This window comes from Triturus cristatus, chromosome 6 (genome assembly GCF_964204655.1).
Source record: "Triturus cristatus chromosome 6, aTriCri1.1, whole genome shotgun sequence".
NCBI lineage: Eukaryota > Metazoa > Chordata > Amphibia > Caudata > Salamandridae > Triturus > Triturus cristatus.
The window spans coordinates 1,687,294,067-1,687,315,213 of record NC_140589.1 but is presented as its reverse complement, the minus strand read 5'-3'; the positions used below and the strand labels follow the sequence as shown (position 1 = coordinate 1,687,315,213).

The window sequence follows — 21,147 nt, the reverse complement described above, 5'->3', positions numbered from 1 at the left end:
GGCTTGACGCAGTAAACAGAATCCACCTAGTGTCAAAGTAAAGCTGTAGCTGTTGCCAGTGAGCTGTGACCAGGCCCAATCAACCTGAAGGGAAATAAAAATGGTTGCACGCAACGTGCATAACTAGAGAGACAAGAACGCTGATTCAATGGGGAAACAGCATCCAAGATGGCCTCACGCAACGTGCATACAATAAAACCCTCAATCAAAGTGGATAAAACTCCGCACAATATGGAGTCACATAGCGTGCATGCGTGTATTGTCAAAACACGCACAAGAAGACGTCATAGCAGAGTCCCCAGGCCACACTGGGTGAGCACAAGCTCAGACCATGGACGAATCGAAGTGAGGAGAAATGTCAATTCCCAACTGTAAGTAAAAAACGAAAACATGGAAATTCAATAACTCACGCTCAGGTGTAGGTCAAACGACCTAGGAGGAACCACCGGCAAACTGTAAGCGAAGCGATGTAGAAAATTAGAGAACACGCTATAAATCCAGAAGTAAAGTGCCGAGATGAAATGAAAAAAACACAGGGACCGCACAAAGGTCTGTCGGGGTGGTGCTGGAACTCGTCGCCAGAACTGTAAAGTACTTCTCACGCAGAAACAGAGTGGAAATTAAGTACTTTATTCGATATAAGCACCACCCGCAGAAACACCGTCCAGCTCTATGTGACTCGTCGAAGCAACTGTCTGGGTGCAGAATTTACATTCTAAACTGGAAGGCAGAAAGCATCCATGACAGCCTGCATGAGCCACTAACACGCGAGCTGTAAACAACACAACAGACTCTTGAAATGTTGTCAACTTATTTCCAAGCTGTGCCTGCTATAGTAAGATAAAGCAATACCTAGGTCAACAATATGGGCTCACGTTACAATAAAAACATTGTCTAGCTACACGGATGGCTTAACTGATGTGATGAGGTTGCCAGGCTGGCCTAAGATCCGCTGGCTGAGGGAAGTCAAGCGTCTTCTCACCAATCTTGGCCTTGGCGACGCTTGGAACAATAGAACTCCCCCCCCCCAAAGTCTGTCCTGAAGAAGATATATTGGAGATGGGTAGCTGATGGCAGAAACAGTAATACCGATTTGTGTAGGACCACCTTGAACTTTCTTTTGGTAAAGGATGTGTCTTTCTACGAACCATACTTGGACGTCATCACAAACCGTAGGGACAGGGCTCTATATTTCCAATTCAGGTTAGGTCTACTCCCCGTTGGGGAATTGACTTCTAGGTGGAAGGCTCCGGCCCAAACAGTTTCTTCCTGCCCATTCTGTGAAAATAGGACAGAGTCGGTACCCCATTTGTTGTTCGAATGCCCGGCTTATGTAGCCCCCCGCAGTAGATGGTTAAAGCCACTCTGTAGAGAACTTGGAATAAGACATTACAAGGAGGCCCTACGTATATTGAAAAATGACCCACGGCCCCTCTTTGCTTGTGGCTTAGCAAAGTTCCTAGGATGGTCTTGGCGTATTAGATCAACTAGGCTTTTGTATCTGGTTTAATCTGTATTTTTAATTGTTTTTACTTAATTTATTGGTGCCACCAGTAGTATGAAATATATGTTTATTTTCCTATGTATTGGCTCCTTTTATTGTTTTATTGTTCATTAATCTATGTACTGCTTTTTAAGATATTCATCATATCGAAATAAAGCCAATTGACTGACTGATAAAAACATTGAGATGTTGACACTGGCTTGTATTTATTTATTTACGGTTTAATTAGAAGGCTTGTTTTATAATAGTCTGAGAAGACCAAAATAAAGATTATCTTTATTTGAAGAACATAAAAAAATCAAAGTCTAAATGAGGGTCTAAATAGAGAAAACATATATTAAGATGAGAACATGGGTAAGAGAATCAAAATCAACATAGAACACTGGTTAGATGTTTAAAACAGGTTTCTTCCCATTACATTCTAGTCATTTTGCTGTGGGTCCAAGCAAGGTGGTGGCTCATGGCTTTCAGGCTCACAGCTTTGCCCTTCTCTTTTATCCTCCCATACTCTGCTCATCTTTCAAAGCACTGCAAGAGACTTTGCAATAAGTGGCCTCCTTCAGGGCTTTGTAACAGTGATTAAGATGCTGGTACACACCATGCTAAAACCTTCAATGAGGTCCTCTGCAAGGCTTGAATTCTGCTGCACCACACATACTGCTGTATATGTCCTATGCAGTGCAGTTCTCACATTAATTAGAGCAACAGATGTACTATGGCCATCAAAAAGCAACACACCACAATAACACAGGAGTAAGCTTACCAAACACTTTAGCTTTGGCAAAAGGTGGGAACAAGTCTGTATGTCTGTACACGTTTCTGTGAATCTGCCAGAGATCTTTGTGTAGCTTCTTAAAGTCACTGTATCTCTTCCAAACGATTATCTGAACAGAGAGAAAAGCAAAAAAAGTAGCAGTGAATAATAATCGATATATGCAGACAGTTGATATTTGTGTCGGACTGTACCCAACAACAGCTTAAATTAAAAGCCAACTATTTATTTCCTGAATCTGAACCTTGAAATCTATGTACGACAGACCAAAGTGAGCGAAGTTCACCTCCCTATGAATGAGAGCTCAGGAGAAGTGTGTCTTTAGTCACAAAGAGCACAATCAACAGTTGTGCAAGGACAAATGCACAGCAGACAAATTATATTAATGTTGTTTTCCGTTTCCTCATGTGTATCACTTTAGTGTGTTGTGCACTACTGGTTTTCTAAACTCGTATGCAGATTCTGTGCCAACTATGAGGTCACAGAACTCAGTGCCTATGACCCTGGAAATGTTACTGAGTTCATCGTTAGACTGTAGTGTGCAAAGGTATCATTCTTTCCATTGCAATATTTGGCGCTGGGTAGTGATTTATGTATTTGCTAAAAGGGTACATTTGTGTGCTTTCTGAGATACACAACAGTCTCTTCTCACTTTCCAGCTGTTTATTAAGCAATGACATGATTTTAAGTTTGATTAATACAACTGCATCACACCAGCCCAAGATACAAACATGGCTTCCCTATATGGCAGCCATCAATGTGTTAGCTGGTCTGTGTGTTTGTGATGCAACAATGCCTCCAGCATGAACCGGGTTGTTTGACTTTTAGTTACATCCCAAGCCCAGAATACAAGCACCCTGAGTCACAGGGAACAGCAGAAAGCAACAAAATATTTTTTAGGTCTGGAAGAAAGACAGCTTTAGCTGTCTTGCCATCCTCATGTTTTTCCAAACATTATCACACACACAATACATTGGTCTCTTGACATGTCACTCAAATTATACTCTCTCCCACCCCAGCAGTACGTATAGATCAACAGACCAGCCCAATCTAGCCATTGGATGCCTTCATGTTGAGTGACAGTCTTTTTCCCCTGCACGTATACACATACACATGAAAATAGTTCCCATGAACAGAAATTGTTAGGCACTTGCACTTCCCAATGACTGATAGCACCTATGTATAGTAGGGTGCCATCAACTATTTTCATAACTCTTAAAACATTTATTGTAAATTACAATATTCATTCTTCACAATAAACCAGGTTTGGTATATATTCATAATCCTATTGAAAATTAGCACAAGTCATTAGTGTAGCTAACGTGAAAATGCAGATTTTTAGGTTGAAATCACACCCCGCAGGTTTGCGATTGACATTTCAACCACTTGGGAGAGCCCTCTAGTAACTACATGTGGAACGTTATCACCCCTTATCAGTAAGCAGAAAACAAAGCTCACACCTCAAAGACAATGCCTAAACCCACCGAAACATAAACAGCCAAATTAAGCTATCTAAGTGCACTTGCGCTCACCAGTGAATAAGATTTCTATAAATAGTAGCGTGTGATCACAAACGTAAAAATAAGAAAAATTTCTTAAAATCAGTAATTTTGACTGGTTATTAAGAACCAGTTTTGGCAAATAATTAATATTATGGAAAACAAGCACAAATTATTAAAATAGCAAAAGCGTATATGCAAATGTCGACTTTTGACAACACCTAGAGACAACTAGGGCAACTGCAGCTAGATGAAAACATTTCAATACTTTTGCATTTGACTTTTGACTGAAACCTAGTGAAGAATACTGGAATTGTGGCTTTTGCATTGAACTTGTGAAGAACACCTCGTAAAGCCTGGAAGAATTATAGGTTTGAATATATATAGGCGTAGATGGCTCTGTGCTAATCCTATGCCTAAAAACATTGCTAGAAAAAAAGATGTTTTAGGTAAGCAGATTCAGAGTGTCATTGAATATGTAGGGTGTTATATATAGGAGGGGTTCTCCACATAAACTTGGGAACTGCCCAGACAGATAGACAGACAGACAGACAGACAGACAGACAGACAGACAGATAAACAGATAGACTCCAAGTTAGTTTGGGTTCTAAGGCAATGACCACCCTTAAGTATGGGAAGCTAAGTCTACATCTAGAGAGACAGTCTTGCCAGTTGATGAACTCTGGACCATGGGGATATGGAGTGATGTGGGCCAATTGACCACCAAGCCGGATGCATCTCCATATAACTGGAGCATCTAGAAGAGAAAGGGTCCAGCGATGTGTGATTGATAGAGAAAGATGCAACATGTTTCCTGCATATAATACAATGCGGTCCTCTGGACAATTCTGCCAGTGAAAGCCCAAAATTTGGGTTTCGCAGCATACCCAGACTGCCAAGGGCTCAATCAGCAAGGCGAAGAGCAGTGGTGAGAGAGGGCATCCTTGTCTAGTGCGGGACAGGACACCGTTGACTGTAACCCTTGGTTGGGGGCAGCATAGAGCACTCTAATGAAGGACAGCAAGCAGATTCAAATCACATACGGCAGAGGACCCAGAGCAAGAATCCCTAATCCAGGGAGTCAAATGCTTTCTCAAAGTCCAGGAGCATCAGCGCGGAAAGGTCCCTGAAGCCATGGCAGTGCTCCAGGGATGCAGTGTAGGGTTCTACGATGAGGCGTGAAGCCACATTGGTCTGGGTGGATGAAGGAGGACAGCAACAGCAGGAGGCAGTTAGCGAGGATATTTGCAAAGATTTTCATTTTCGTGTTGATAAGGGAGATCGGACGATATGATGGACAAGCTTCAGGAGGTCATTCCAGTTTGTAAGGAACTATAATTATTGGAAGATCAAGCTCAGAAGGAAAGTGGCCCTTGTCCACAACCTCTAGGTAAAACTTTAGGAGGTGGGGAGAAAGTAATGATAGGTATTTCTTATAGTATTCGATTGGGAAGCTATCTAGCCTGGGCATCTTGCCCGACTGCAGGCTGCTGACGCAGTCAGTCAACTCCTCCATAATCAGGGCTGGTTCAAGAACTGCACAGTCTGCCATCGTCAAATTTGCCAGTAAAAGGTCGGCATTCAGAGGGTGAGTGTCCTCACGCTAGGCACGGTTGTGTTGTCCATAGAGGGAGCCATAGTAAGAAGTGAAAGTAGCTGGAAAATCCTCAGTGTTGAGGCACACCCCCCCCCCACCCCCGTGGGGTACAGATCCTGGGGATCAATCTAGAGGATGCGTCACGTGTTATCGGCCAATATAGGAGCTTCCCGGATTTGTCTTCCTATTCATAAACATGTCTGGTAAAAGCCATCCAACAATGTTGGGCCTCCTCCACACACAGCTGTCGGAGAGACGTTCTGCAGTTTTCTAACTGCAGCAGGGAGTGGGTATTCCCAAGCTGCTGGTAGCGACTTTCAAGAGGCACAATTTCTGCTTCCAGGTCCGAGACACACTGACGTCGGGCAAGAGGCCAGTCTGCAAAGAAAAGTTTTGGCCCTACCCCACAGTAACACCTTGCCGGCCTGCCACAAAATCCCTTTGGTGCCAACCGATCCTGTGTTGAGGTCCAAATAAGTATGGAGCTCTTGAAATTGGTAGGCAGTGCCCTGCACGTCTGCCAGGCACAAGGTGTTGGTGCCATGGAGGTTAGTTGCCTCCAGCGCACTGTCCATAGTGCAGCACAATCGGAGCATGGTTGGAGAGGTCCTGAGGTAGAAAATCCATGGCTCCCACTTTCAGATTATCCATGGCCAGAAGAAAGAAATAATCAATGCTAGACAAACGACTGAGGGCTGCAGAAAGGTCAGTATATTCAGTCTATTTTTAGGTGCCACATTCTCCAGACGTCTCAGAAGCCTAGAGATGCCTCCCACTTTGACAGCAGCAAGAAAGATCATGAGTGTGTTGCCCTTGCTCCTGTTGCATCTAGGTAGGAGTCCATTACGGTGTTGAAATCACTGCAGACAATGGTAGAACCCGGTGCTAGTTCCAGGAGGATGTCTACGATGTGTCCCAGGGACGTCTGAACTCGATGTCGTGGAATATACACATTAAGGTAGTTGTATTGTATAACCTCAAGGAAACCCTTTATCCGGACATACATCCTCTCAGCATCTAATGCTGAGTGACAGACAGAGAGGGGGGTCGGTGTTGTGGACAATTATAGCGACACATAGGGAGCCTTTAGTGTGATCGGCATGGTAAACTCTGTCATACCCAAACTGGGCAAGATCCGGGCAGCAAGTTCCGAGTAGGTCTGTCTCCTGAAGAAACAGCACAGCAGGGGAGTGGCACTTAGTAAAGCGAAGCATCGCACTTTGTTTAAAGCAGTCATCTAGAGCACTGGTGTTCAAAGTCATAATATTAAACAGTGCCATCAGTCTATGGAGCCGGGTGGGTGACAGCAAAGAAAAGGATGACTTGCAGAGAAAATGCATCAGTTACCAGTGGTGGGGAGCGAAGAAGGCATGCATGTGGCACAACGGATACAGTGAGTGCGTGTACTGTGTGGGTGAAAAAAACAAGGAAAGGCAATAAAACAAAAATGTGCAATCAAACTTCCAACAAACCCCTTAACAACCCTCCACCCTTCACTTCAGTCTCAGAAGCATCTATCACCCAAACTTCCTCTTAGAACTAAACAATAAGGGTCGTGGAGAAGCTGCTTTCACCAACACACATCATATTGGAGTAAAGGATAAAATGCTGCTGGTGAAACATACATAAGTCCAATATTGGTAGCAGAATACATGGGCTTGTAGTTACAGTACGGACTTGAGCCACTGAGGCAGGGGCCTGGTCACGAAAGTCTCAGCCTGGGCCCAAGACTTGGACCCCATTGGGGCCGGAGAGGGAGAGAGGTCCTGTTGGAGGCAGCAGACCCCCCAGTGATCACTTTCACAATTGGCCTTATTTGGCCCGCCTGCAGTGGCCCCTCGTCATCACCTCCAGTGCCATCATCTTCTCATCCCACCACAGGTTGCATTAGCGTGGCTGCAGAATATCCGACCCTGAATTTTTTGCGTTATGCGACCTAGTCCTATGCTGATTCTGGGGAGTCAAAGAAAAATGAGCGGGATTCATAGAGGACCATTACCTGGAAGGGAACAGAGTATGGACAACAGCTCAATTGCGCTGAGCTTTTACATAACTGAGACAATGGCCTTTTGTTGCTTCTGGACAAGGCAAGTGTAGTCTGGAAAGATGAGGATACATCATTACTCATAAAGTCCTCCACCAAAACACTCCGCAGTACCTCTCAAAGAAACTCCACATTGCGGGCTCCACTCGACCTCTGAGAAGCACCAACACCCTACTCCTAATCCCACCTCTGCATAAAAAGAAAGCCACACAATCTCGCTCCTTCTCTGGTAATGTCCCTATTATCTGGAATGCCCTCCCAAAAAACCTGTGCTGTAATCCCTCCTATTCTAGTTTCAGAAAAGACCTCAAAACCCACCTCCGCAATTATTATTGGGGTTCCTAACCAGTGCCCTACTCCTGATCTCTTATCAATCATACTATATTTGTTCAGTAATATATACCCTGTTCTCCTGTTCACCATTTACCTAATTACTTAAATGTATAGCTCCTGCCCCTGTTTATTTATCTTGATTTGTATAATGCTCATGTTGTTTGTACTTTGTATATTTCAAATTTTTGTTGCGCTACCTTTCATATGGTTTTATACCCTATGTGCCTTATACTATCCTTATCTTGTAAAGCGCTCTGATACCTCTGGGTCTAGCCAGCGCTATATAAAACCTTAAAAATAAAAAAAATAAAAAAATAAGGATACAGGTAGCTTGAAATGGGCCTGTTCAATCTATTTCCATAAGAACAGCATCTCTATCTTTGTAGCTAAGGATTTTGGGTTGGGAGGGGCCCAAGATGGAGGCCTTGCACCACAGTTCTGTGGGCACGTTCCAGCACAAAGCAGGTAGACAGGTGGTCAAATGGGAGCCAAGATTTGATCCAATCTTTCAGAAACATTTTTGGGCATCGACCCTTCCACTACCTCTAGGAAGCCAATGAAATGAAGATGGTTTCTGTTAGCTTTGGTTTTTGTGCCCACCACACGTTCCTCTAAATGTTTGGCAGATGTAGACAAGCGGTGGATGGTGGATTTGAGCTCCTGGACAGTGCCCTCAAGATCCAGATACAACCTTCGGCATCAGAAACCCTGTCCACCACATTACGCAGGTCCAGACGTAATAGAGTGACATCTACCCTCATTGGTTTTGGTGTCAAGGGTCGGTCGAGAAGCTTGTATACCCGATAGGATAGATTCCGTGCTAATGGCGTCCAAGGACACTGATGCTGGCATAGGGTCAGGTGCGGGCTTAGAAGAATCCCTTGAAGATGTGGTGTATCTGTCCATTTTCATTTGTGCTTGAGAGGGGAAAGGACGATCCTTGCCCATGATGCGGTCTAAGGTATTACCCCCAAGTCATGGTAGGCTGCAAAAAAGGGTGGGGTGTTCAGTCCGCTTGCACCACAGGTTCGCATTGGTAGCACAAGAAGTGGTCCGCTCAGAGTAGAAGTACCACTGGAGCCACTCAGGAGCTCAGAGGAATGATGGGCCAGGGACCCGGCCGAGATCCAGCAGGTAGTGGAATTGGCCTCACCGGTGTCCAGGCCTGGAGGGAGTCCAAAGAAGGTCAGGGCTAGTCTATATCCACAAAACTAGAGAGAGGTCCCAAAGATATGTTTCCCAGCCGGCCCTGGCTGACCCCCCCACTCAGGAACATTTTGTTTGAAATAAGTTGATTTTGCATGTTGTGGTTTGCGTTTCTGTGCACATTTTTCCACCCACAGTCATTTAAGAACAAACTTGGCATTCATCTCATCCACACAGACGCTTCCCTTGCACAAGGTTATTAACACCCTGATACAGCATTTTATTCTATATTAAATATGCTTAAATGTGAGCTCTGACTAGGGTTTAGAAAACATGAATGATTCCACGGAGTGAAGCCTTATGCCAAACCGTCTATGGCAAAACAAATGAATAAATGTTGTCATTACAATATAACTGACAGTCAAACAAGTAAGTACGTCGACGTATCTATACATTAGATAAATTAAGACAGAGTCTTCATCAGGACAACACAGGAAGTAACCTCCCCTTCACTGAAAAATCAAGTGGAAGATCTCAGGGTGCAGACAGCTAACTTTTTACACAAATCTCCTTCATGGACCACAAATGATCGCTTAAATATCCTTCAATTCGGGATGGGGATAAATAGTACCGATGCCAAAGATCCGAAACTGGGTTTAAGCAGCACAGTACATTTCAGTCGATGCCATTAAAAACAGCTGTAGCAGTAAAAATGGCCCAAAAACTCTAAATATTGCTGTAAGAAATACAGAGAACAGAAACCACAGCTACACTAAGCTGACCGTGCCTGCCAAAAATAAGAAACAAAAACCTAATAAATACATTTATCCATCCTCCAGCCTTTCATCTCATCCACTGACCTGCCACAACAAGTGAGCTAACACCCACGAATGACACAACTAGATTTCCATCCATCAGGAAAATGTAGAGGTGAGGAAGTATGGCCAAGGCAGTCAAGTGAGTGACCCATGTCTGTGTATTTTCCTAGTAGCAATGACAAGTACTGAACAAAGGACCCACCATACAGATCTACACTTCATCAATCTTTTCTTTCTTATCTGTAAGTAGGTAAAATATGCCCTAAGGACAGTTTATGTGTGGAAAAGCTGTCATCATTCATTCCCATTGTCTACTGTGGACTTGATGGTTCCAAGCAAATTCTTTTTTCTTGAGCTTGCATCACAGAAAATGTATTTCTGTTAAAATCTATGCCCATGTGGCCAATTACAGTCCAGTCAGTATTTTGGTGCAGTAGCGTGACACTAGATAAAGAGTGACACTGCGAGGTGTGGCATTTACTGTGTGTAGTATTACCACCGCATTTCGAGTTCCACAACTCGGAATGTGAAATATGTGTTGTGCCCCAATATGACGCGCACAACTTAGACTGGTGTGGTTTCTCTTTGCACACATTCCACCAGGCCGTACCTGGTGAAATACCTGGTGAAAAGTATGTGGAGAAATTCATAAGGTGCATGTTGGAATCCTGATTCGAGATTTCAAGTCTGTCGTTAATAATGTCCACTTATAATGTTTATTCACATTGATAGACAGTGGGATTTTGAACATTAACACAGCAATCACTTTACATAACAGCAGAGTAAACAAGGACTTTCAGTAAAGTAAATCTTGGTTGTAATCATTGACACAGTAAACAGGTAAATAAAATATTGAAGTGGTGAAGAGAATGCAGCCAAACAAACAAGCTAAGACATATTTTACTGCACTTAAGAAATACCCACTCCTTTTTGTTGACTTAAAATCATGATCCAAAGGATAAACTTTCCTGTTTAGTTACCAAGATCTTAATTATTTTGAGCAAAGATTTAGTTCTCTTTAACAAAATCAAAAGTTTGATCGCTAAAATAAATTATTTGCAATACTTTCAGGGCTTTAAACTGTAATAATCGCATGAAGGGCATGGGCGTGTCGGGCGCGGCCCTGGAATGGTTGACCTCCTTCCTGGATGAGCGTTTTTTCCAGGTATTTGAGGGCGAGATGGTCTCTTCCAAGCAACCAGTCAGCTGTGGGGTTCCGCAGGGCTCGTCCCTCAGCCCCACCCTTTTTAATATCTACATGCAACCTCTAGCAAACATAGTTCAGTCCTTTGGTGTGCGTATTGTCACCTACGCAGACGACACCCAACTGGTGGTCTCCTTGGACCACACTGAGGGGTCGTCCAACACCTTAGGTCTATGCCTAGAGGCCGTTGCTGAGTGGATGCATTCTTCCTGTCTGAAACTTAATGGAGAGAAGACAGAGATCATGCTATTAGGCAACCCTCCATCCTCCACACTGGCTTCCATTTGGCCTACATGTCTTGGCTCTCCCCCCCTCCCCAAACCCCAGATAAAGAGCCTTGGTGTCTGGCTTGACAGTGCGCTAGATTTCTCGGTTCAAGCTAACAAAACTGCCTCCACTTGTGTAGGGCTAATGAAAATGCTTCGCAAAGTCCTTCCTCTACTTCCTTTTCAGGCCAGGAGAGTTATGATCCAGGCTCTGATCCTCTCCCGCCTTGATTACGGGAATGCTTTATACTTGGGTGCTCCCGCAACAGTGATCAATAGGCTCCAAGTTACCCAAAACTGTGCCGCCCGACTTTTGTTCAACATCCCCCGCTGGCAGTCAGCCAAGAAAGCTCTTAAGGAGCTGCACTGGCTCCCGATGGCTGCCAGAGCACAGTTTAAGGCCATGTGCATTGTGCACAAATCTTTTAATCAAACTGGCCCTGCCATTCTGTCTCCCTTTGTGGTGCCCTACATCCCTTCCAGATCCCTCCGTTCCGGTTCACTGCACCTAGCAACTATAACAAAGGTCACAAAAGCTCGATGGGGTGGCCGTTCCTTCTCTCACACTGCTGCCAGACTCTGGAACTCCCTTCCCCAGGACATGAGACAGATCAACAATCGGCTGGCATTTAGGAAAGCCCTAAAAACGCATTTGTTCGCCAAAACGTGTTAATGCATCTTGGAGCCGTCATAGGACTCTGCTTAAAGCGCGACGAGGCCTCCGGGCAGTTACGCGCTATATAAATATAATTTTTCATTTCATTTCATTTCATAATGATTGTGTCTTACATATGTGCCTTAACATTCCCCAAATCACAGATATTAACTCTTTAAGAACTTGATGTAACCCATTACAGTGCCCTTTGAAAGTATGATTTCGTGAAGGTATTAAGATGTTGGCACAAGCAAACACACATTTAGATTTTGTGTGTTTTTGGTATTAGAGAACCTTAATGGAGCACAAGAGCCTACAGGTAGACTCCTGGGGCGTATTACACAAAGTGCCCCAGGGGCACAACTGGCATTAGCACCCGCGTTGCGCACTCCCAGGGCACTTTGGTATTACAGAAGGGGCCGCAGATGCTTTTGTGGCCCCTTCTGTAATACTGATAGCGCTGGCGCACATACACCGTCAGCGCTTTCTCAAGAGGGTGCTCCATCATTTGCATGGGGGCATGGCACAATGCAAATGAGGGAAGGACTTGGCCTCTGCACCCGCACCATATTATACACACGGGCAAAGCAGCTGACAGAGGTGAAATGACAGTGCGCCTCCTGATAGCAGCCCTCTGGAGGTGGACCCCCCCCCCCCCCCAAGTCATTCCCTTACAGGGGGGTGCAGTCACTCACTGCACCCACGTGAAAGGTGATCTCAACGCCCCTTTAAAAGTGCAGGCAGGTTGCCACCTGCACAGTGAAACACAGAGCAGATGCTTTAAAGCTGCTCTGCAATTAAAATGCGCTGCCCCTAGGGCAGCACCAGGTAGCGTCTGTCATGGGGGGCATCGCATTTTATGTAATAGGGTGCAAACAGGGAAAGTGCACCCTATACGTAATACGGCCCCTGATGCTTTCAAAGACAGTGAAGCATCTCTTCAAGCATCCCTCAAAGCAAAACCAGAAGGATCTACGCTTGTCAAGTGGTGTGCAAGTAGGGAGGATGGAGAGATTATGTGAAGATGTTGGCTCTTCCCAAAATGTTCCAGTGTACAACTCTGCACTTAAAAACAAAAAAACGATGCTAAAGGTCATGCACTTGCGCACCTCGTTTTGGTTGCCAAAGGCCAGGCCCTGTGCCCAAACCAGGGGCTAGCCTTGCCGCCCATGGCAGGTTGGGTGCAGGACCTTGCCAATGTTAACACCCTTTGGTCAACCACCTCGGCGCATGGCAGAAGGCTGTGCGCAGCAGAAGTTGACCGCCCGCAGCTGGTTGGGCGCAGGGTCTGGCTGCAGGCAGGATCCGCAGTCCACCTCCACTACAAACAGCCAGGGTTGGGTAGGGCTGGAAATCCTAGTGAAAGAAACCTTTGCAGAACTGTTGTCGCTTTTCTCTCACACTGTCTTGGTGTACTCTAATACATGCCGAAGACAGAAATGAAAGTGGTCAAATCAATTCTGTCCACAGATTGACAAAACCAGGAAACATGTTAATAAAAGTGTTTCTGCATTCCTCAAGAGACCATCACATGGGCTGTATCTATAACAACAATCTGGGTTTTGACATGCATGGAATTTATAGAAATGATGGAGTGCATTTTACAGTGAAGGCAACAGGGTGTTTCTAAGTAACCTGAAACTCTGCATCCGGGTTAATGGGTAGCAGCCATATACACACAACCAACACTACGGCTTTTGTCAGAGCAACCCTAGTACCCAAAATATTGTGAAGTTTATTTCTAAAGGTTTTTTATTTTATTTTAGGGGATCTTCGCGATGTTGCGAGAATGTAAAACAAAAGCAGACATTCAATGGCCACCAACACATCCAAAAATAATATGTAAAAAAATCCATTCTGAACACTGCCCTACACATATTACTATATACATACTTCTTACAAAGCATGTTTTTAAACTCCTACTTTTCTACTAAGTTTCTTTAAAAACCATCTTTCAGACATATTTGCGTTTTGACAGTTATTTGGGTCATTGCAATGACATCGTTAACTGCAACTTTCCCAATCAATAGTACCCACTGTGACACCTTGTTCGCAAAATGTCATGCAGATTTGTCAAACGACGACAAAGTTATAGCCAAGTCAAAAAATGCGGTGGTAGTCGCATCGTCGTACGATTAAAAAAATCTATCTTAGACACATAACTTGTATCATTAACACCCCTATTTCTCAACCACAGTGTCAGAGTATCACCACCTTGACCTCTTATGTGGACTTTCACACACATTTTCAGCTTCGGTTACCATTCCCGAGGAATAAAATGACGCCGTAACTTTCTGTTCAGGTCATGCATTTGCAATTAATTACGAAACCACTGCGAAACATCCATGGCCAGAGATATGACTATAATTTTTAACTTACATTTCTCAACAACTACTAAACTGATTTACAACAAATAAGCAAAAGGCACTTCCTTGAACCAACATCTACCTCCGTGCCAAATTTGGTGCAAGTCCGTTCAGCGGTTTGGGCTGTAAGTGTGGCTAAAGGTTCCCATGGAAATTAATATCACAAAAGCAACCTTATTTTGCGACCCAAATTCTCGGTCCCCATTGCACAAATCACCCCCAAACTTTCATGAAGATTGGTCAAATGATGCCAAAGTTATAGGCAAGTCAAAACATGCTTTTCTTATGGAAACATGGTCCTAACTATTACTACCTACTGGCGACTGGAGTGCATTGCTCATGTGCAGTGTAATACAGGAAGCACACAGACAATGGCAATTCAGGGATCATGCTCTTGTATACAAGTAATACAGACACACACATATGTACAATGTGTAAGCAGGCAATAGATTAACAGATACCAGGGATTCAAAACATCAACACATAGATGACGGGCAACCCAATAACCCCTAGGGAGCCAGAGTTAAATTAATTTATATGGTAAATGCTAGCGAGGAGATCATTTGTATTATAATATTTGGACATAGATTAACTTGTTTGTCAAAGGGAATTAATTCAGAGATGTGCAAAACTGATTAATCATATAAAATGGTGGAAAAGGGAGAAACAAGGTGTTGCACTTTTCACAAGCTAACACTTGGATCCGTGGGTTGATGGATATGCACAAATGACTGATTCCATTCATCAAGAGAGTGGACTTGACATGCAATCATTTAAGGTTTTTTTTATGGATTTCTGGTTAGTGTACATGGTTAATGTATGCTGGGCTTTTACTTCTGAATGCACCCTACAATTGTAATGTATTCACATACAAACGACATAAGTGCTTTGTGTACGCCGGTTTCTCCTTTTTCTACCATTTTATTTTATTAATCAATGCTTTGCAGATTTCAAGATTAATTCCCTTTGACAACCAAGTTAATCTATGTCCAAATAATATTATAAATTATCTACTTGATCGCATAACAGACACTTTCAAACACATCATACATCTTAGTGTGAAAGGATCGCTAAGCAGGTATGACTTTAAGCACAACTCAATTTAATATAGGAAGAAACAGTAATGAAATTGAAACACATGGCTAGAGTAACTTTGAATACTATTGTGTAGCCTTTGTAATTTCATTTAGGCCACCTTTAAAGCCTGTTACCCCAAAAAGGTTTCAATCGGAAATACACAACTTAAAGGACCCCCATAAATAGTGCTTAGTGTATTAGAATTACGTTGACATTGCAGACATTTCTCATGTTCAGAGTTTTCCAAGAAAGATAACCCATACAAAAGGTCATTAAGGTAGTATATGTAAGTCATGGAAGAATATCTCAATAATTGTCTGTAAGGCCTGGAGTAGGACTAGATTATAATTTATTTTTCAGTAAAGGACTTCCTGTTCGACCTTCACATTTACTTGATTAATATACATATACTATCACTCCTAAGTTTCAACGTAAAGGAGTACTCCAAGACACACAGAAATGTTGATGTAATCTTCATAGTACTGACGCAGGCAAAGGGATAAATGGCCTGGTAACGATTGTGAATAGTCAAATAATGTCCTTTTCCAAACATTACTACTGCAAAGGGGCAAAGTTAAATAAATGGCTGCAAAGAGGAAAATATTTCCAGCACAGTAGAACTAAATTTCTGTTGTATAAGCATGAACAAAGGATTTCGATCCAGAAATGAGGCTGTTATCCAGTACGCCCAACTAAATTTCAGGGGGTGGGATTAACTGCATACTTTGACACTGCCAACGACAACATTAACTTCTAAAATAGGCTACCTCTTGGACGTCATCCGGATTTCGTCTTGAAACAATCTGAAAAAACAAAAGAAAAGTAGTTAGCAGATACACACTAAAAGGCAAGAGATCACAAACAGCACGTGTTTTATAGGTTTTTACTTTTCTGACACATGGAAGAACCACTTCTGATTAATAACGAAAAAGAGGCACACAGATCAACTGCAAGAGATATAGAAACTGTGAAAATCCAACCTGTAAGTTTAATGAATCATCTGCAACATCTGGAATCAGTTTTACTGCCACAACTGTGTAAATGCCATTAAAGGCGGCAGGTATTTCAGCAACCTGGAAACATCCTAAACGTAACATTTTAACCCCTTGCATGCCCGCCCCTTTCCCCGCCCAGTGCCGCGCTTTGTATTAGCGGGCGGAGTTCATGACGAGCTGGACTCGTCATGGGCACAGCGCCACCGCAGCCCATGACGAGTCCAGCTCGTCATGGGCACTGAAGGGGTTAAGACATTAACACCAAAATAAGTGACCCAAAAAACTGATGTTTGGTTCGATCCTATGAATTCTCTATTTTGGACTCTTTCGCTTCTAGAGTTTACTAATTGACCTTAAACTTTTTGGATAATCTGAAAGGAAAGGAGTTTCGAGCCCAACAATTTGTATTTATTTATAAGGACACTCAGATAGTCTATGTGGTGAAATTTCCACTTGGGGAGAATGTCCTTCATAAGGAGATGTTTTGAGAACCCTTCATGTCCCTATTGTCACGTAAAAACAGGGTGATTCTGTTAGCATTCAATACAGAAATCTCTTAAGAAGGCACCAACAATGTTATGTGCATACTGCCAATAACCAATCACATGTATCAGGGTCTCTGCGGTGGATACAATCTATTACCCACCATGGTGAGAATTACACTTTATCACCAAGTGGTAATCCCCAGGCTAGGAAACAATAACATTTACATACACCATGAGACTGCTTTAGCTTGTGACAGTGCAGCGGTCTACTGAAATCATAAATGTTATTACAATATTAGTGATTTAATTTTAACACACTTACAATCTACCGACTTAAAAAAACAGAATGATCTTTCTTCACCACACATTTTTTGAAGTAAGGCATGGCTAAACTATCGAAGTTATGCTAGAGTCAGATAAGCCTAAAAGGTCCTCCTGCTTTTCTTAGAGGTGCTGCCTGGAATTGTAACTGTGATCGCACAGATATACCAGCCTTATTCTAAAAACAAGAATGCACAATCACAACCCTATGCCACTGATGAATGCCATAACATGATTTAGTACAGAGTTTACTAGATGTTCTATTGCTAGAAAAAGTACACATGAACTGAGAAATACAAACAACTAACACATTTCCCTGGAATATATAAGCATCAACTCCCAAGACATGCTTATTACATCATTTAAACTCCGCACACAAAATTCCCAATCAGCATAATGAAAGAGAAGCATTCGCATGAAGCGAATCATGTTGGTAAAAAAGGAAGCACCATGGGCCATAAGGGACGTAACACAAAAGGACAATTGCTGAAAGTGGAGAAGGTATTCAATATGCTACTATAGCTATATCTGCTTGGGACGCTTTCTGGGCCACCAAAGGGACGTGTAAGAAAGATGGTGACAGTATATGATGGTCCTAAACCAATGGTACCCACAAATGGTCTCCTATTACAGCAGACACAGAGGGGAAATTAAAATTGGCATTTGTGCCCCACTAGCACCCCTTCTGTTTGAGCTCATCATTAGCAACACTATTTAGAACTGCACAGGGATACCGCTTTGGAAGGTTTCCATCAGAACAAAGTAATGTGTGTACCTTATTCAGGCACATAGAAGATCAGGCCCATCTACAATCAAAACCAGTTGTGCAGGGTCTCAGAGGATCCGCTAATCTCGTAATGGAAAGAGGTTCAAAATGTTCACTTGGACAATAGGAGTCATTCATTTTTCAAATTTGGATCTGTGGGTCCAGATTCGTGAGGCATCTGCCAACTAATGGCTATGATATATATAATTTAATCCTTAAAAGTCTGCACAACATGTTTTTATAATGCAGATATCTCCAAAACAGTTGAACTGACTTATAGCAATGCATAAAAAGAGCTTATTTCAAGTTAATCTGCTGTTTCCGGTCTTAATGAAATTCTATAGAGAAGCATTTGTTGGAAATAAGACTAGAATTCATATAGGAGCTGAAATGGAAAACACTTCTTTTTAAAACTCCTGTATCACTCTTTCCCTTTGGACAGATGAACATAACACTTGGCATATCAAAGCTTAGGCAGATGTGTAAACTAGCTTCCGAGTTATATGCAGAGTCATCTAATGTTGTCAAAGCAATTAACAAACCAAAAAAGGTATCCTCAATGGAAAGTTAAAAAAAACATAACTAGAGACCCAGAGAGTGGTTACCATGGACTCTGCAATACGTACCTATAAATATATATATATATAAAAGTTGAACATGTTATAACGTACTATTACCAAACTATATAGATTATGAATAACTGCAGTTAGTCTTGCAGGCAATTCACTGTAAGAGGTTGAGGCCTCCACATTCCTGGGAAGTGTCAGACAAGCAGAGCAACACAGACACCAACGTCAAGGCAAGAATCGGCAAAGCAAGGACTGCCTTCATTGAGCTAAAGAAGATCTGGAGCTCCAAGGACCAAATGCTGCAAACCAAGATCAGGTTTTTTTAACAACAATGTACAAACAGTAATTCTCTATGAAGCAGAACTTGGAGGACAACAGTGACTACCACCAACCAAGTCCAGACCTTCATCAACACCTACCTGAGGAAAATCCTCCAAATCCGGTGGCCAAACACCATCAGTAACAACCACCTATGGCAACAGACTATCAAACTTCTTCCTCATGAAGAAATAATGGAAAGAAACTGGAGCAGGATAGGTCACACTCTCCCACCAGGCAAGCCCTGACCTGGAAACCACAAGAGAAAAGGAATAAAGGAAGGCTAAGAAACACCTTGAGGCTGACTGCAAGGAGATGGGTTACACCTGGAGTCAGACTGAAAATAAAAGCCCAGGACAGAGGTGGCTGGAGAGCCCTGATTAATTGCTTATATCTTCGGATGGGTAGTAGGCATAAGTAGATAATAGATTATGGAATGGAATATGGTCACATCTTATAGACCAACTTTAATCTTTCTATGAGAAGAAGTATATGCAGAGAAGTTAGCCTCTCTTCATTGAGTCAGGTCAACTCTTCCTGAATATTTTTGTCAGTACTTCCTGGCAAACCATTCTACTTCTTGCATTCTTGACATGCATGTTACATGAAATTTACATAAAGTGAAGATCAGTCTTATTTTAGAGAAAACGTATAGATCATCATGATTGTTAGAGCAACCACATCAAGCTATCCTGTTCATGATAAGGCATTCACTAACCTAAATGTTGTTTTAAACCTAAGGAACATATCCTGCAGTCCTGCCACCCACCTGACTTTTTAGCATACAAAATGATTGGAAGTAAGTAAAATGCAAAAAACGATTTGCTTGTGTGATACTATGCATTTTCTAAAATGAGTCTGACTCCAAGTACATGTTATTTTTATTGCATCAGCCTCAACTGTTAGTGCTCTATTTTGGACACTTCTTGGCAACTCCATATTGTACGCCCTAGCATCGTCACATACATATTATAGATAAATTTATAAAACAACGATGTTTTGTGAATTAAGGCAATTTTAGTGTTTCTCTGTGTGAAATGTCTGCAAATTATATTTTGAATAACGTACTGTTACAGACATGCATTTTCAGATTTCAAAAACTGTTTCATTTGATCCTCTCACAACACTATGTTGCCTATCGATCTTTATATCCAGATCACTTTATTAGCATCTAATGTGTCTTTAAGTACTTTAGATGTAAAGACATCAATAAAAGAACAAGATCATTATTTTCTTTATCCCCTGCACAAGGATACGTACTGCGACATAATAAAGAACAGTCTTTAATGTCATTAGGTTTCAGCTTACATTCTCAAGTTCTCGCTCAATAGTCAAGAGGGGTGGTTCTCTGTAGAAAGTTTGTGGGTTTAGCCATCTGGGACTTCACTGTAAGAAAACCAAGAACCAGCTTCGACAGCTGCTTCATATCTCTCGTCAGCCCTGGTGCCTCCCTCCATGGTTCTACTGTGTCCCATAAGTGGGGTTGGTAGGAGGGCCCAACTCTCTCACGAGGGTTTGGGTCCATGTCAACCCTTTAATTATAATCTTTGGAGTTGGAGGAGAGCGTAGTCCAAGGTGTGGTCTAGGTTCTGAAGTTGTGAGATATAGAAATCAGCATGTTCCTAGTCTGGAAAATATGGTCTCTCTTTCGATTTCTTTTTCCTTCCTTTTGAAGTAGCATTTTCGGTGGTTCTCCATGCTGCCCAGCTTGCTCACTTTTCCTGTCAGTGGGTCTCAACTCTACTTGGTATCCAGTGGCTCCTCCAAGCCATGTAGAACACCTACAAGTACGATCCCTTCTATCCAAGGTTCACTGTTTAGGTAGCGTTAAGGTGCTGGTGACTGCCCGTCATCCCAGTTTAATTCATCTAGAACAAAACACCTGCAGTGACCCGGTCACACACCTCTAAGGGCAAATAATATTTCCAACCTAAACTATGTTTATCTTTCATTGTAGAGATATTTACAGATACCTACTGCATGGCAAATCAAACATGCAAGGATCCAGAAGTCTAACACTTCGCTATCCAGATGGATACACATTTTTGCCTCGACTTCTAAGGAAGCTCTCTTTTTCTGTGTTAGTCCAGGACGATTCAGTGCTCACATAGGAAGCAAACATAATAAATATTCTATGACTACAATATTTGTAAATTATGCATATCTTGTTTTTAATCCATATAGATTCCAGTCAACAGTGAATTCACCAGATGATATTTTTTTGTTTCAAAGCGCAATCTCAAACCTAAATGTAGGAAACTACATAAAGCGGTTAGTTGGAATATCCAATAAATTATACGTATGAATGAAAGTTGTGATATACATGACAGATTTAATTTGTGCTGCTGAAAATCTAAGCAGGAGGCTGTTTATCTTTGCAGCCTGTAGACATCCTCTGGGATGAGTTCCCCC

At 42.5% G+C, this 21,147-nt stretch overlaps 1 protein-coding gene across 3 annotated transcripts in view; it reads right to left on the bottom strand.

The window, feature by feature from the left end:
- RPS6KC1 (ribosomal protein S6 kinase C1) overlaps positions 1 to 21,147 on the bottom strand; it is a 479,254-nt gene that overhangs the window by 432,073 nt on the left and 26,034 nt on the right. For all 3 annotated transcript variants that reach the window (XM_085612893.1, XM_085612895.1, XM_085612896.1), the window contains exons 2-3: positions 16,049 to 16,084; positions 2,268 to 2,388 (exon numbers count right to left, since the gene is read on the bottom strand). In XM_085612893.1, coding sequence (XP_085469019.1) covers positions 2,268 to 2,388; positions 16,049 to 16,084 — 157 coding nt within the window. The remainder of the gene's footprint in view (positions 1 to 2,267; positions 2,389 to 16,048; positions 16,085 to 21,147) is intronic.